This window comes from Lolium rigidum, chromosome 6 (assembly GCF_022539505.1).
Source record: "Lolium rigidum isolate FL_2022 chromosome 6, APGP_CSIRO_Lrig_0.1, whole genome shotgun sequence".
NCBI classification, from domain to species: Eukaryota; Viridiplantae; Streptophyta; class Magnoliopsida; order Poales; family Poaceae; genus Lolium; species Lolium rigidum.
In genome coordinates this window covers 168,965,343-168,982,145 of record NC_061513.1, presented here as the reverse complement: position 1 = coordinate 168,982,145, position 16,803 = coordinate 168,965,343, and the positions used below count along the sequence as shown (strand labels likewise).

Sequence of the window (16,803 nt, the reverse complement as noted above, 5' to 3'; positions counted from 1 at the left end):
TGGGGTTTTAACGGGAATGGATTCAAGGTCGCTCGACCTGACTCCAGTGCAGCTCTGGCGAGCCGAATACATTGCCGGCAATGCCAAAACAACGAGATATGGTTCGCCATGGAAAATGTACAACCGTGTATTTTTCTATGTTTGTTTTGCGATTTTTCATATGTTTATTAATTTTGTAGAAATCATGTGTGACTTTTGTAGAAAAAGCACACGCGAGATCTTGCAAGATTTTCTGGTCGCTTTGCTACAAATTTTTGTACGGAAAGCACATGAGATATTTTCTGGCCAATTGCTATTAAGTTTGTGTGATTTTTGTAGAGAAAGCACACACGAGATGTTGCAAGAACGCTCAAGCCATCACCTACTAAATTAACAAGCTTGTATGCCTTTTCTCATGAAATCACGCACCAAATGTTGTAAGATTTTCTGGATGTTTGCTAAAATTTTGTGTCCCCTCGAATTTTTAGGTAATGTTTCCGTGCTTTGCAAAATGCTGCAAACATATAGTTTTTGGTTGTTGTTTGTCATTTGTTTTGGAACACATCTACAGCAAAAAAATTGTTGCTTATCCACTTTTTACTGGTAAACTCACAATTTTTTGTTGTACTCAATTGTGATTTTTGTTAACATTTTTTATGATTATTTTTTACAAATCGATCTGAAGCAAAAAGTCGTGTAGCCATTTTGTTTGTACCATTACTTTATAGCGTTGCGATGATTTTGTAGTAATAGTATATGTTTTTACATGTGGGTGGGTATCTTTGTTGCAATGCTCTATAAATCACCACAGTGACATATTTAGGGTAAATATCGAGAAGGTCAGGATATTTATTTTTTGTTTTCAGTGGATAATCTCAGAATTACTCGTTGATTTTTTTAAGACTAACGAAAAAATACAAAAGTGTGTTATGTTAGTTTTGGATGTGGATTGCCGATCCCATGGCACAAAGGACGGAAAAAATTGGTTACCGGAACGGGCATCCCATACCTAATGTCACCCTGTTCGCAATATGGAAAAAAATAGAGCGATTAGCTTCACAAGAGTAAAGTGGAACACAATTACACTATCCAAAAATATAATCTTTCTAGCATAGTCTAAAATAGCCAGCTATTTCATTTAGCCACAATATTTCATAGGCTAAGAAAGGCTATAGCCAGGCTAGTCCATTTAGCTTATTTTTTCCAAATTATCGAAAATTTCAGTCATACCTTACCAAAAAAAGGAAAACTATGACTCAAACACGATTCAAGCAACAACTTATTCAACTATTCAAGGCAAATAAGTATTCAGCTATTCTTCTCACAAGTTTTATCGAATCATATTGAACACGAATTGAGAAAACAAGAAATAAAAAGATGAGAAGAGAAATTCAGAAACCAGAGGCTTAGCGGCTAAATTAGAGACTAATTAGAGGCTAAATAGGACTATAGCCGGCTATTAACGGTTTTTCTCATTTAGCCTTTAAGTGTTATAGCTGTAGTGTAGGTCTCCCAAAAGTTTATAGCTGGTTATTTAAAACTTTGATTTCCGGATATAAAAGTATAACCCACCGTATAGTAATGCACGATATGAATATGAAAGTCGATTTCAGGTGAAAATTGAAGCAAAAACAATTTTTTCACAGATTACATCAGAACAGAAACCAAACATGTATCAATCAATTATGCATGACTGAGAATCTTATATGGTGCATTGCTGCGTTCTTACAATTAATTAACACTTCACTGAACTTCCTCTAAAACAAACAGAGTGTTCCAAACTTGCCATCAAGAATCCCAGATAGGCCCAAATGCCGGGATACCGGCCTTCTTGCAGCCGCTTACGACGTCCCTGCTTCCCTCCGGGTTGCTGGTTACTATCACCGCATCCGCGTTCCATCGTCGCGCTGCGCCCACGGCTAGCTCCGAGACGTTCGGCCGCCCCATCGTAGCGGTGTCGTGCACGATCACACGCCCTGCGAGGATCTTGCTGTTCGCCACCATCGCACTCATTCCTTCGCCGTAGTTGGCATCGATCCCCTTGGCCACCCACACCAAAGACACCTCTGCGGAGCTTGGTTGCATCAGGAACGACAGGAACACGCATATGCCGGAGCCCGTGGCGACCATTGTGACTCTCCGGTACATGCTGATAAGGTAGGGCAAGCCAGCGAAGTGGACTTTGCGCACCCAGAGGTGGCTGGGCGGGTCCGAGACGAGGCCTCGGGTGAAGTCGCCGACCGCGCCGGCGAGCATGGAGTGCGTGTCCCTGTCGTCGGAGATGATGCCGAAGGCGTGCCACTCGGAGAGCGGGGAGCGGCTAATGCGTCCGAGCAGGCCGGCCTTGACACCACCCTGGAAGGTTATGATGGACGCGTGTGTGGAGGGCGCGGTGACCGTGACCGGCACGCGCCGCACGGCGAACCACGGGAGGATGGTTAAGAAGGTGATCACGGCCGTGAGCCATAGCTCCTGGCGCTTAACGAGGGAGGCGACTGTGAGACCAGAATAGGATCTGGTCGACGAGTCGTAGCCGGCGGAGAGCACGACGAAGACCCAGAGCAGCGCGAGCGCTGTCCATCCGGCGAACCGGTGCGTGCGCTCGAACACGTTGTGGTGGAGGTGGCGAACGAGCGGGAACGCGGCGAGGCACGAGAGCGCGAGGAGCGCTAGTATGGCGGACGACACGCCCACGATCTCACGGGGCGTCACGTGGCTATCCTTGAGCGCCCGCACGAGTGCGTACACCAGCCACGCCAGCGACGACACGCCGCAGCCGCTGTGGATGCCGCCGAGAGACTGGAGGATAGCCGTGACGCCTGTCTTTATGGCGACAGGCACCCATGGCCGCCCGAGGAGCGCGACAGTGAGCCAGAAGACAGCGCGTAGCACCGCCTCGGAGCGGCACATCGTGAGCGCGAGGATGTTCCCCATGGCGAAGAGGGCGGCGTGACCCTTGGCGTAAGGGAAGTGGCCGGTGGCCGCTGCAGCGAGCCCCGCCGCGTTCAGCACGACGCAGAGCATGAAAAGGCGCTTGTACACGGTGAACAGGCCCTGGTCGAGCAGTATGACGCCGAGCCGGGAGTGCCCTTTTGCCGCTGCCGCCCTGACAGGCTTAGCAGACGACGAGAGAGACCTCCTGCTCCGGCTCCGCACGTTTGAAACGTCGGGTGCTGCCGTTGCCAAGGCCATCTCCTCGTCGTCGTGGATCTCGTCGGCCGCGACGGATTCATCGTCGTCCGCGTCTTCGTCATCGCTGTCATCGAGGTCGCAGAAGTGGCTGCTTGTTCCCCGGCTGAGCGCCGAACGCAAGGTCGCGGAGGAGTGTTCGCGGTTCATAGGCTGAGGGAACCAGACCCATCGGCCGCCGTTGGAGTCATTCGGCGGCTGCTCAGCAGCACCGGCGGCGTCGAGAGCGAAGGGGCTGACTTGAGAGGGCTTGATCTCAAACGCGACGCCGCGGCAGCTCGAGAACTTGATCGGGGTATGCTTTACTGCTGGCCCTTGCTTGTCCATGGCGCCGATCGGTCAGTAGCCTGTGCTCTACTCGCTTGTACTAATGTAGAACACTTTGCATGGAGGGTTGGTTGGCAGTGTGTGGAAGATGCGCAGTTACGTTTACGTATTTATAGCCGCACGTAGCTAGATCTATATATGCATCGATGAGCGACGACTCAGTTTCCGGAGTAGAAAAATTTCAGGTCCAATTAAATGGCGGATAGAGCTAAACTTCAAAATGATGATTGGTCAAATCATTTGTCGAATTAGTCAAATCTCTGACGTTTTCAACTTTATGATTGGAGGAAGGCTGGTGTGTGCGCGATGGCGAACTCGGTGAAAACGCTGGCAAATGTGTAGTAACCATCGCGGTGAGAGTGCACAACATAAAATGCCGAGTTGCCGACTACTGAAGGTCAAAGGAGTACATTGCATAGAGAGCGACTACTGAAGGTCAGAGGAGTACACATGGATGCAATAGCGCGGAAAGTGTTCTTATAATTTAATCCATCTGATAGTACTGGACATGAATATGAATATTTTGAACATGGCGATTTATGGAATCAGGTTAGGACACAGTTTCAGTATGAGGTTATACACAATGGAATACTCACTTGGTCATGTACCTTGGCCGTTCCCCCCTCTTCTTCTACAGTAGCGAGGGGGCGATTTGTGAGCGGGAGGTTGGAGGAAGCCCGGATCTCGGCGTGTACATAGTGTAGGGTACCTGCCGGCGGCGTTGTGGAGGCGGTGGCGCGGTCGGTGTGGAGTTTGGTGGTGGTGCTCGTCCCCTTCGGCGGTGGTGCTCTGCGGAGCTCCGGGCCAGAGCGCTCGCCTTCCCCGTGCTCGTGGTTCGTCGGAACCACCGTGCGCGTCTGTCCCTAGCCGGATCTGCATAGGCGGCGGATCCGGGTGTCGAAGTTGAAGAAGAAGATGGTGGGCCGAAGCTTCGCGATGGCGCTGGCGTTCCAGGGTGCAGGATCTTCAGATCCATTGACCGGCGACTTCCCGGCTGCAGAGGGGCTGACTCCGTACCAAGGCGTGAAGAGGAGCAGCGGCAGCGGCGCGCCACCGGCTCATTCTGTTCGTCGGCGTGGCCGGGATCCAGAGGGACCCATGTGTAGTTTTATCTTTTTTCTGGATCTTTCTGTAAGATCGAAGCTTTAATATCAATCTTCTTTTTCTCGCAAAAAAAATGTACACTAAAAAAAACACTCAGCTGGAAACTTCCACAACCAAACTATTAATGTAGATTTAAAGATACTACATCCAATGTGACTTTCATGTATAACCATGCTTATTTCAACTTAAGGCTTTTATCAGCGTGAGATTTTCAATCTTCTAGGTTAATGTCACAACTTGCACTAGCGTAACATCTTACGGTCAAGTTTACCATACATTACAGATTAGAAGTGTATTCTCAGCTCTTACTAGACACAGAAGAATAAACTTAACTCTAGTTCAGTGATTTATTCAGAAATCACTTTGGTACATGTTCTTCTGGCCAAGAACTTGGATCACATTATGTCGTTTTACACAACATGGTTAAAAGATAGAATTCTATGACTGGGGCATAGTGGACGTTGCAGGTCCCTATTCTTTTATTCAGCAACTGTCTTAGCATCGAGATTAACTCAATGCTGCACCCAGTTATACAAGCAATAAATTCTTCTTGGCATGTTCTATTCTGAACTTCTTTAGAATCTAAAACCAGGAATGTAATTCGAATTTTAATGCTTATTAAATGTATCGATCTATCTTGATAGACCTTTAATGTTTAACTTTATCTATAGAAATATTTACACGCTTAAATAATCGTTAGTACCACCTTTAATATTCACAATATGTCATCTACATATGAGAATGTTGTTAAGCTCCCACTCAAATATGTCAATCACATATAAGACTAGGAAAACGGAATTACCTCCCACTCGAATATGTCAATGACATATGAGACCAAGAAACTCACTCGGCTCCCACTCAAAATTCGTCATCTTCATATAAAGATTTAGGAAAAAACTACCTATCTCCCATTCAAATGTGTCATCTACACACAAGATTAGGAAGGTTATTTAGTTCCCACTCAATTTCTTGAAAATAGAGCTCTTCTCGATATTTGTGGTAATTCCAAAATACTTCGATCATCCATCAAATTGAGACTTCCAACTACGACTCACTAGCATCCAAAAGATTTGAAAACTAGCTTGTTGTACCAATTACTATCCTTCTTCAATATAGATGTTGAAGGAGATGCGGTTTTAACAATCTTTTATCAATTAACAAATTTTAGTAATTGCTAGTTCAAACCCTAATGGCTCAAGCACCGCTACACATTTGTAGTCCACCTTTTGAATTTGTCAAAACATACTTTGGATAAATCGAGCTTTATGTCTTTCTTGAAGTTTCATTTCTTCCAAGGAAGATCAAATAACATCTTTATTTGATAAGATCAAGTATAAAAATACCTTGTAACCTTAAATGTAACTTAATATAGGATTTCATCACTCGTAAGTGATTACTCGTACCTAGATCTAACATTGCATCTTTATAGTTCGTAGGCATGTCTTATTCCAATACAAATAAATCATGAATACTATTTCGCGAAGAGGCAGAATGTATTCTTGAATCCTACCTATTTTAGTAAAACTTTAATTTCGAGATGCATGATCACAATCATCAATCTCTCCTCTACTTGAATAGTTTGGGCTCGGAACACATTTCATTGCGCCTGTTTGGAGGTAAGTTCAACAACCATAGTTTAATTAGTTTCACTTTCTTCAATCAACACCTTTGCGAGAACATCTTTCTCAAGAAAGCACCATGTTTAGAAACATTAAATTTTACCTCTTTGGTTTTATGGAATATGTATTCATAGCTACTAAGAATACATTAGAAAGACTTATTCATCTTAATTTTGAATTATCATGTAACTCAAAACTTTCATGAATTTCAGATGGTTCCCTTATTTAAAATAAATATTCGCTATTCTTTTAAATGATAATGGTAACTCAATAAGAGATAATTAATTTAGACCATACAATATTCAATAGAGTATGATTACAATACTTTAGACGTATCAACACATTGATATGTTCCAAGAACTGAAATTTGTGGAACATCTTTCACAAGTCTTTTCTGCAGAAAACATAACTCAAATACTTAGTCACTTTGATGAAAGGGTAATGGTGTAGCCCATGATCTGGCTTTCCTAGCTAAACGTAGCGGTGACAGCAATATTTGGTTGAAACCGATTCCTCGGTTTATCAGTGATCTTTGTAATCAAGATTGTGTACGTGGTTCTGTCATTAATGAATGAAATGTCATTCCCCTCAAAAAAAAAAAACTTAGTCACTTTGATCAAGTAGCAGAGACTCGTTTTTCTTGTTAATTTAATACCCTTCTTGATTCTAAAATTCGTTGAACACATGAAATAATATCAGACTTACGTTTCATTTAGTAAATACACATATTCACTTAAATCAACAATGAAGTTCACAAAAATATGATATCCACTACCTGCTGAAATCCAATACATCATTAATTCATTATGTGTGATTCTCAAAAATTTATCGCATATTCCATTTTACCAGAACATGAAGTTTTAATCATGAGGCATAACTTTCATGCGTCAAAAAGTCAAGTATCTAAAGACCTTCTGATTCATCGGAATAAAGCACATAATACCTACATGATTTAAACACTAGTGTCATTCGAAAATGATGTCATTATCAAGTTTGGATATCTTTCGATATTTTTAATGTTTTACAAATGCTCAAGCTACTATCATCGAGAATAAAATAAGAATAACTCATTAATAACTGAAATGTGCACATAAAAGATTTTATTCGTAGAAATAGAACAACTCACTTGTCTCTGACTTATATAACTGTCTCGCGAAATGCAAGGCATCCTAACAAGGTTCAGACACATAAAGATTACAAAATTTATTCAAATCCATATAACTAATCCAAATAATAGATCTATAGGGAGAATGTCGTCGGCCATCAACCATATTTCTTGCCATCAACATGCACTGTCACCTCATCTCTTCCAAACAATCTCTCAAACAGTAGGTTCTGTTAAAACAGAACACATATCAAAATACTTAGTAAATCGCGATAAGTGTTGGTAAGGAAAAACATTATAACTTGTATACCATATATACCTTCTCCGTTGATGATTTCCTTTGCAATTGGTTCTAATTTCAGAGTTCTCAACTCAGACGGGAATTCATGAAAGGTGAACGATTCTTCTCTCATGACATAGCCCAAGATGATCTTCGTAGCTGGGGGAAGCTGCTAATGCAACACCTCATCTAATGCAAATCTGTTTGTCATCTAGTAGTACAAATCATGCACTAGGCGCCCATGAATTCTATGCATGTTTGCCAAGTGACTCTCTAAGGGGGTTTTTCTTCCATCTTAGTTGGAAGAAATTCATCCAGACACTCATTCTTCATCATTCTAACATGCGATATAAACATAGCCTTAAGTTCATCAACCATATCAAATGTGTTGGTGTTCCAAAAGTGCACCCGTAGCTCATAATCCATGGAATAAAGCATGGCGCATTGACTACTATGGACAAGTCACGATGAGTACGATAATCATCATTATCATCCTCACTCACAGAGTTCTGGGGTTCATCTCCAAGAAGTTCTTATATCACGTAGAGCAAGTCATTTCTAATGAGAATATCCCTCATGCATTGGTACCAGTCTATGAAGTTGGATCCATCATTTTTAAGTTCCTCATCATGCAAAAAGAGCAAAAGTCGATAAAAACATTGGGGTATGACATGATCTACAAATAAAATTGCAAAGACATTTAAGAGTGAGTTCATAATATATGATTTCAAGTTATAATCAAATTACAAATGATCTCCACAAAAAATTTCATCCCTAAGTATGTTTTAGCGATTACATGACCCCCATTCACTATACCACCCCCGATCCTCATGGCCGGCGGCATAGTTGCAAAGGTGGACATCGAAATGTCGATCAGATCATTCATGTGACTCATGCTCGATCTTTTGATCTCTCGTGTTCCGAGGCCATGTCTGCACATGCTAGGTTTGCCAAATTAACCTTAGTATATTTGTTGTGCAACGTGGCTTACACCCACTTTATGCGAATGACGAGATGTGTGCCTGATGGCAACAACCCCGTGTGTACCAACTTGTTGGGACTCCAAGTGCAGAGTGTTGTAGCAAGCGTCTTTTCCCCACAATGGTGACTCGAGAGTTTATATCAAACTCTCTTGGAATTGGCTTAGAAGCTGAATTCTTCCTATCCTTTTCTAGCAACGTACAAAATAAAGTTCTTGCCTTGTGTCCCCAACTTCACCGTGTGGTTGTCAAGCACAAGGTTTTGTATTAGTAATAGGAAATACAAGTGTAAGAATGAAGTAAAGTAAAATAAAGTAAACAACCTAAGTAAACTAGATGAAAGCAAATAAAGGCTAGTGGTATATGGGTTTTGTGTGTGTATATGTAGAGATAGTATTTTTGGTATTTTTTGATTAAATAAAAGTAGAAAATATAAAGCAAGGTAAAAGTTTGGAGTGTTTCTAGTGAGTTAAAATAGATCGGCGTTCATGTGTTCACTTGTCTACTCTCTTTTTAAGTTGTAGTGGACACTAACAATTCATTAATGATATAATATTGGTGGAACTTACATGTGTTTGATAAAAATTCATATGAGAATTAGATCCTAACATAGAGATCATGCAACACATCCCTCTTATACTCCTCAAGAAAGAGAAAACTCCATGCAATCTTGATTTAAGAATCAACAGAGTATAGGCTTAAGTAATTTGACATAATGTTTGAATATCAAATATTCTACCTTGAACATACAAGATTATCACAATGTCACATGATAATTATAGCACATGCATTCACTTTATCCCTAGTGAGGCGGCAAAAGAAAGGTAAAAACCATAGTAGATCTTGAATTTGTTGTGACTATTCAATCACTTCCACTATGCTACTCCATCTAATACACACTTCTCCCCACACATGCTCTTTCGTACAAGTTGGATCAGAACGAGCACTTAAGAATAAGGTACATGATATGAATCTATGAATAAATCTTACACATCATAGGTTCCAATCTCATATATCAATATCATAGAATAAAGATCCATCACATAGGGATTACATATATGACCATAATCATGTTAGGAAGCCCATATGGTACTACATATATGAAGAAGAAGAGAGAAATAGATCAAGCTACTGCCACAAGTCCATAGTCCAGAGGTGGATTACTCCCTCTTCATCATGGTGATGATGGTGGAGACGTTGGAGAAGGTGGAGATCCCTCCAGCAACGGCTTCGGCGGAGTTTCCCCTCCCAATGTCATTAGATCTGGCTCTGTTTGGTGTTCCTGTGTTTCCGTGGTGCTCTCCTCGAGGAATCCTCGGGAAGTCCTTTATATACGGGTTTTAGGTCAAACGAATTCTGTGGGCAAAAGAATTATGAGAATCGGACGATTGAAGCGGAAAAGAGGGGTGGTGGCGCGCCCTCTCTGCCTGGGCACGCCACCTGGACTCGTTTGGCCCTCCTAGCCCATCTTGTGAGGTTCAAGCGCTCCAAAGATGCTTCTCTCGATTAAATATTGATATCCCCAAAAGCGTAACTCAATTTGACTTTGTTAAGGTCCATGAAGGATAAAAATGCACAAAACAAGGGCTTTCCTGTCCTACGGAGTTATAACCTAAACAAAGAGGATCATTGGTAAATCCTCAAAAATCAATATAAAACATAGATATAACATCATATATGTTTCAAATACGTGGGAGTGTGTGTCAACAAACTACAAAGTTCATCCATGTGCATTTTACATGCATCAGTGACACACGATCGTCATGGCATGCCTCATAACGGAGAACTTTCTTGGTGGTGCACATTAAGGGAGAACACTTTTATTGATATTAATTTTAGGAATCATATTATTTAAAGCTACCTTCATGTATCTAATGTTATCAACAAACAAGATGCATTAACATATTAACATCAGGTGGTGTGTGACATGATATGGGTTTTTTTATTAACACGCTTAGATCTCCATCGACTGCCTTGGCATGGTGCCAAGAATATGGCGCTTCCAGTTGATCACCCATCATGATGATTTTCTACTACTAAACTTAGCAACAACAAGTACCATATTACAACTTTCCTTGCAACATAAAGCTAGACGCCTCTATTTTATCTCTTGCAAATTTTACGTGGCTGCTAGGGCTTTTGTGAAAGAATCGTTCTTACCTACGAACATTCACCTACAACAACGATTAAATAATTGTCTCGATTACACCCCTCTCATGGCCCTCTATTGTGAATGAAATATCAACTAAGGAAAGAGAGACAGAAACCCCCCAACCACATATATGGTACAAGGCATATGTCAAGTGCGGAACCAGTCTCGCGTAAGAGTACACATAAGATCGGTCGGAGCCGGTACATCAAACCATGCCGCGATACGAACAAGCGCACGTGAGAGGGTAACAATTATAGAACCAATGTCCACATTCAACATGTGTTCTAACGATATAAGCATAACTACGCATAGATCGGCTAGGATACCTGATGTCTACGCACGCTTCTATTCTTATAGACAGTGTTGGGCCTCCAACTACAGAGGTTTGTAGAACAGCAGCAAGTTTCCCTTAAGTGGATCACTGATGTCTACGGGTGCTTCTATTCTTGTAGACAGTGTTGGGCCTCCAAGAGCAGAGGTTTGTAGAACAGCAGCAAGTTTCCCTTAAGTGGATCACCCAAGGTTTATCGAACTCAGGGAGGAAGAGGTCAAAGATATCCCTCTCATGCAACCACTGCAACCACAAAGCAAGAAGTCTCTTGTGTCCCCAACACACCTAATAGGTGCACTAGTTCGGCGAAGAGATAGTGAAATACAAGTGGTATGAATGAATATGAGCAGTAGTAACGGCGCCGAGAAAAGTGCTTGTCGGCGTGCGGTTGATGGTAGTAATATTGCAGGAAGTAAAGATGCAGTAAAACAGTAAACAAGCAGCGATAGCGATATTTAGGAGGCCTAGGGATCATACTTTCACTAGTGGACACTCTCAACATTGATCACATAACAGAATAAATAGATAGATGCTAGACTCTACACCCTCTTGTTGGATGATGAACACCACTAAGCTGTGTAGGATTACACGAACCCTCAATGCCGGAGTTAACAAGCTCCACAATATTCGATGTTCATGTTTAAATAACCTTAGAGTGCATGACAGATCAACATAACCAAACCAAGTACTAACATAGCATACACACTGTCACCTTCACACTACGAAAGGAGGCATAGATCACATAAATACCATCATAGCAATAGTTAACTTCATAATCTACAAGAGATCACAATCATAGCCTACGCCACGTACTACATGATGCACACACTATCACCATTACACCGTGCAGGAGGAATAAACTACTTTAATAACATCACTAGAGTAGCACACAGATAAATTGTGATAGAAAACACATTGCAATCATAAAGGGATATAAATAAGCACTTCACTATGCCATTCATAACAGTGAATAAGTATTCTGTGAAATATAGCCTAAGAGACCCACACGGTGCACACACTGTCACCTTTACACACGTGGGACAAGGAGTCTCCGGAGATCACATAAGTAAAACCCACTTGACTAGCATAATGACATCTAGATTACAAGCATCATCATATGAATCTCAATCATGTAAGGCGAGTTCATGAGATTATTGTATTGAAGTACATAGGAGAGAGATGAACCACATAGCTACCGGTACAGCCCCGAGCCTCGATGGAGAACTACTCCCTCCTCATGGGAGACGAGCAGCGTTGATGAAGATGGCGGTGGTGTCGATGGAGGAGCCTTCGGGGGCACTTCCCCGTCCGGCGGCGTGCGGGAACGGAGACTCCTGTCCCCCGGATCTTGGCTTCGCGATGGCGGCGGCTGCGGAAGGTTTTCTCTGGTTTCGTCGAACGTGTCGTGGTTTTTAGGTCAGAGACCTTTATATAGGCGAAGAGGCGGAGTCGGAGGGTCGACGAGGCGACGACACACTAGGGGGGCGCCCCCTAGGGCCGCGCCGGCCTGTCATCTGGGGGCCCAGTGGCCCCTCTCGGCCTCTCTCGGGTGTTCCGGAAGCTTCGCGTGATCCTAAGATGCTTGGGCGTTGATTTCGTCCGATTCCGAGAATATTTCCTTACTAGGATTTACGAAACCAAAAACAGCAGAAAACGACAAGCGGCCCTTCGGCATCTCGTCAATAGGTTAGTTCCGGAAAACGCATAAATATGACATATAATGTGCATAAAACATGTAGATGTCATCAATAATGTGGCATGGAACATAAGAAATTATCGATACGTCGGAGACGTATCAGCATCCCCAAGCTTAGTTCCTGCTCGTCCCGAGCAGGTAAACGATAACAAAGATAATTTCTGGAGTGACATGCCATCATAACCTTGATCATACTATTGTAAACACATGTAATGAATGCAGCGATCAAAACAATGGTAATGACATGAGTAAACAATTGAATCATAAAGCAAAGACTTTTCATGAATAGTACTTTCAAGACAAGCATCAATAAGTCTTGCATAAGAGTTAACTCATAAAGCGGTAAATCAAAGTAAAGGTATTGAAGCAACACAAAGGAAGATTAAGTTTCAGCGGTTGCTTTCAACTTGTAACATGTATATCTCATGGATATTGTCAATGTAAAGTAATATAACAAGTGCAATATGCAAGTATGTAGGAATCAATGCACAGTTCACACAAGTGTTTGCTTCTTGAGGTGGAGAGAGATAGGTGAACTGACTCAACATAAAAGTAAAAGAAAGGGCCCTTCGCAGAGGGAAGCATTGATTGCTATATTTGTGCTAGAGCTTTGGTTTTGAAAACATAAAGAGAGCATAAAAGTAAAATTTTGAGAGGTGTTTGTTGTTGTCAACGAATGGTAGTGGGAACTCTAACCCCCTTGCCAGACAAACCTTCAAAGAGCGGCTCCCATGAATTATTTTTATTTTTGGGTGGCACTCCTTCCAACCTTTCTTTCACAAACCATGGCTAACCGAATCCTCGGGTGCCTGCCAACAATCTCATACCATGAAGGAGTGCCTTTTTATTTTAGTTTTATTATGATGACACTCCTCCCCACCTTTGCTTTCTCAAGCCATGGCTAACCGAATCCTTCGGGTGCCGTCCAACAATCACATACCATGGAGGAGTGTCTATTTAGGTTAATTAATTTGGGACTGGGAATCCCATTGCCAGCTCTTTTTGCAAAATTATTGGATAAGCGGATGAAGCCACTAGTCCATTGGTGAAAGTTGCCTAACAAGAATGAAAGATAAACACCACATACTTCCTCATGAGCTATAAAACATTGAAACAAATCGGAGGTGATAAATTTTGAATTATTTAAAGGTAGCACTCAAGCAATTTACTTTGGAATGGCGGAGAAATACCATGTAGTAGGTAGGTATGGTGGACACAAATGGCATAGTGGTTGGCTCAAGGATTTTGGATGCATGAGAAGTATTCCCTCTCGATACAAGGCTTAGGCTAGCAAGGTTATTTGAAACAAACACAAGGATGAACCGGTACAGCAAAACTCACATAAAAGACATATTGTAAACATTATAAGACTCTATACCGTCTTCCTTGTTGTTCAAACTCTTTACTAGAAATTATCTAGACCTTAGAGAGACCAATTATGCAAACCAAATTTTAGCAAGCTCTATGTATTTCTTCATTAATGGGTGCAAAGTATATGATGCAAGAGCTTAAACATGAGCACAACAATTGCCAAGTATCAATTTATTCAAGACATTCTACCAATTACTACATGTAGCATTTTCCGTTTCCAACCATATAACAATTAACGAAGCAGTTTCAACCTTCGCCATGAAAAATAAAAGCTAAGAACACATGTGTTCATATGAACCAGCGGAGCGTGTCCCTCTCCCACACAAGCATTTATTCAAACAAAAACAAAAACAAAAGCACACAGACGCTCAAAGTAAAGTACATAAGATGTGGCCGAATAAAAATATAGTTTCAAGAGAAGGAACCTGATAATTTGTCGATGAAGAAGGGGACTCCTTGGGCATCCCCAAGATTAGATGCTTGAGTCTTCTTGAAATATGCAGGGGTGAACCACCGGGGCATCCCCAAGCTTAGAGCTTTCACTCTCCTTGATCATATCGTATCATCTCCCTCTCTTGATCCTTGAAAACTTCCTCCACACCAAACTCAAAACAACTCATTAGAGGGTTAGTGCATAATCAAAAACTCACATGTTCAGAGGTGACACAATCATTCTTAACACTTCTGGACATTGCTCAAAGCTACTGGAAGTTAATGGAACAAAGAAATCCATCCAACATAGCAAAAGAAGCAATGCGAAATAAAAGGCAGAATCTGTCAAAACAGAACAGTCCGTAAAGACGAATTTTATTGAGGCACCAGAATTGCTCAAATGAAAATGCTCAAATTGAATGAAAGTTGCGTACATATCTGAGGATCACTCACGTAAATTGGCATAATTTTCTGAGTTACCTACAGAGAATTAGGCCCAGATTCGTGAAAGCAAGAAATCTGTTTCTGCGCAGTAATCCAAATCTAGTATGAACCTTACTATCAAAGACTTTACTTGGCACAACAATGCAATAAAACTAAGATAAGGAGAGGTTGCTACAGTAGTAACAAATTCCAAGACACAAATATAAAACAAAAGTACTGTAGTAAAATAAACACATGGGTTATCTCCCAAGAAGTGCTTTCTTTATAGCCATTAAGATGGGCTCAGCAGTTTTAATGATGCACTCGCAAGAGAAAGTATTTGAAGCAAAAGAGAGCATCAAGAGGCAAATTCAAAACACATTTAAGCCTAACATGCTTCCTATGAAAAGGAATCTTGTAAATAAACAAATTCATGAAGCATGATGCAACAAGCATAGAAAGATAAAACAAGTGTAACTTCAAAAATTTCAGCATATAGAGAGGTGTTTTAGTAACATGAAAATTTCTACAACCATATTTTCCTCTCTCATAATAACTTTCAGTGGCATCATGAACAAATTCAACAATATAACTATCACATAAAGCATTCTTATCATGAGTCTCATGCATAAAATTATTACTCTCCACATAAGCATAATCAATTTTATTGGTAATAGTGGGAGCAAATTCAACAAAGTATCTATCATTATTATTTTCATCATCAAATATAGGAGGCATATTGTAATCATAATCAAATTTATCCTTCATAACAGGCGGTACTAAAAGACTACTATCATTATAATCATCATAAATAGGAGGCAAAGTATCATCAAAGTAAATTTTCTCCTCAATGCTTGGGGGACTAAAAATATCATGCTCATCAAAGCCAGCTTCCCCAAGCTTAGAATTTTCTATATCATTAGCAACAATGGTATTCAAAGTGTTCATACTAATATGTTCCATGGGTTTTTTAATTTTCGCATCAAACCATCCATGTCTTAAATCAGGAAATAGAATAAGAAGCTCATTGTTGTCCATTATGCCAAACTAGTGTAAACAAGAAACAAAAAGATGCAATTGCAGGATCTAAAGGAAATAGCTTCGAGCACACACACAACGGCAACAGAAAAGTACTTTACCTGGGACCGGAGTATGAGAGCCTTTTACCTTTCCTCCCCGGCAACGGCGCCAGAAAATAGCTTCGTTGCCGGGGTCCGGTGTGTGAGTGCCGTTTAACTTTCCTCCCCGGCAACGGCGCCAGAAAATAGCTTGATGTCTACGGGTGCTTCTATTCTTGTAGACAGTGTTGGGCCTCCAAGAGCAGAGGTTTGTAGAACAGCAGCAAGTTTCCCTTAAGTGGATCACCCAAGGTTTATCGAACTCAGGGAGGAAGAGCTCGAGTGTGGCTAGGCGGTAGAGGGCGCGGAGTAGATGCTCAACGTGGTGGTAGGGATGCAGGGGGAGGACGGCGTCGCTCGAGTGCACGACGTACTGGCGCGTCCAGTGCGCGGTGAGCGCGCGTGCTGGCGCGTCCTGGCAAGGTTTTGGACGCGGGCGTTCCGGCCAATGGCGAGCGTTGGCGTTGCTGGGGCGTGTACGGTTGGGTTCCTGGTGCTGCAGAGATGCTCCAGGACAAGGGGATGGGTTGAGAGAAGGGCTGGAGAGAGGGGTGCCAAGGGTGGCCGGGTGTGCACGGCATGGTGAGTTTCTCCTCACTTTTCCACTCTACCAAGCCCTAGCATGTACCAAGCTCGATGCAGGGGAGCTAGAGGGATCAAATGATCACGGTTTAAAGCTGGTTTAGGCAAAGAACCG

The 16,803-nt window shown here is 42.0% G+C and overlaps 1 protein-coding gene across 1 annotated transcript; it reads right to left on the bottom strand.

The window, feature by feature from the left end:
* Positions 1–1,767: 1,767 nt before the first annotated feature.
* Positions 1,768–3,495, bottom strand: LOC124663534 (adenylate-forming reductase 06235-like). The gene has a single exon (XM_047201225.1). It carries the CDS (start codon positions 3,493–3,495, stop codon positions 1,768–1,770), a length of 1,728 nt encoding a protein of 575 aa, XP_047057181.1.
* Between the last annotated feature and the right edge of the window lie 13,308 nt (positions 3,496–16,803).

Coding starts and splice junctions, on each gene's coding strand:
- LOC124663534 (XM_047201225.1), bottom strand. CDS start 3,495: ATGGACAAGCAAGGGCCAGCAGTAAAGCATACCCCGATCAAGTTCTCG.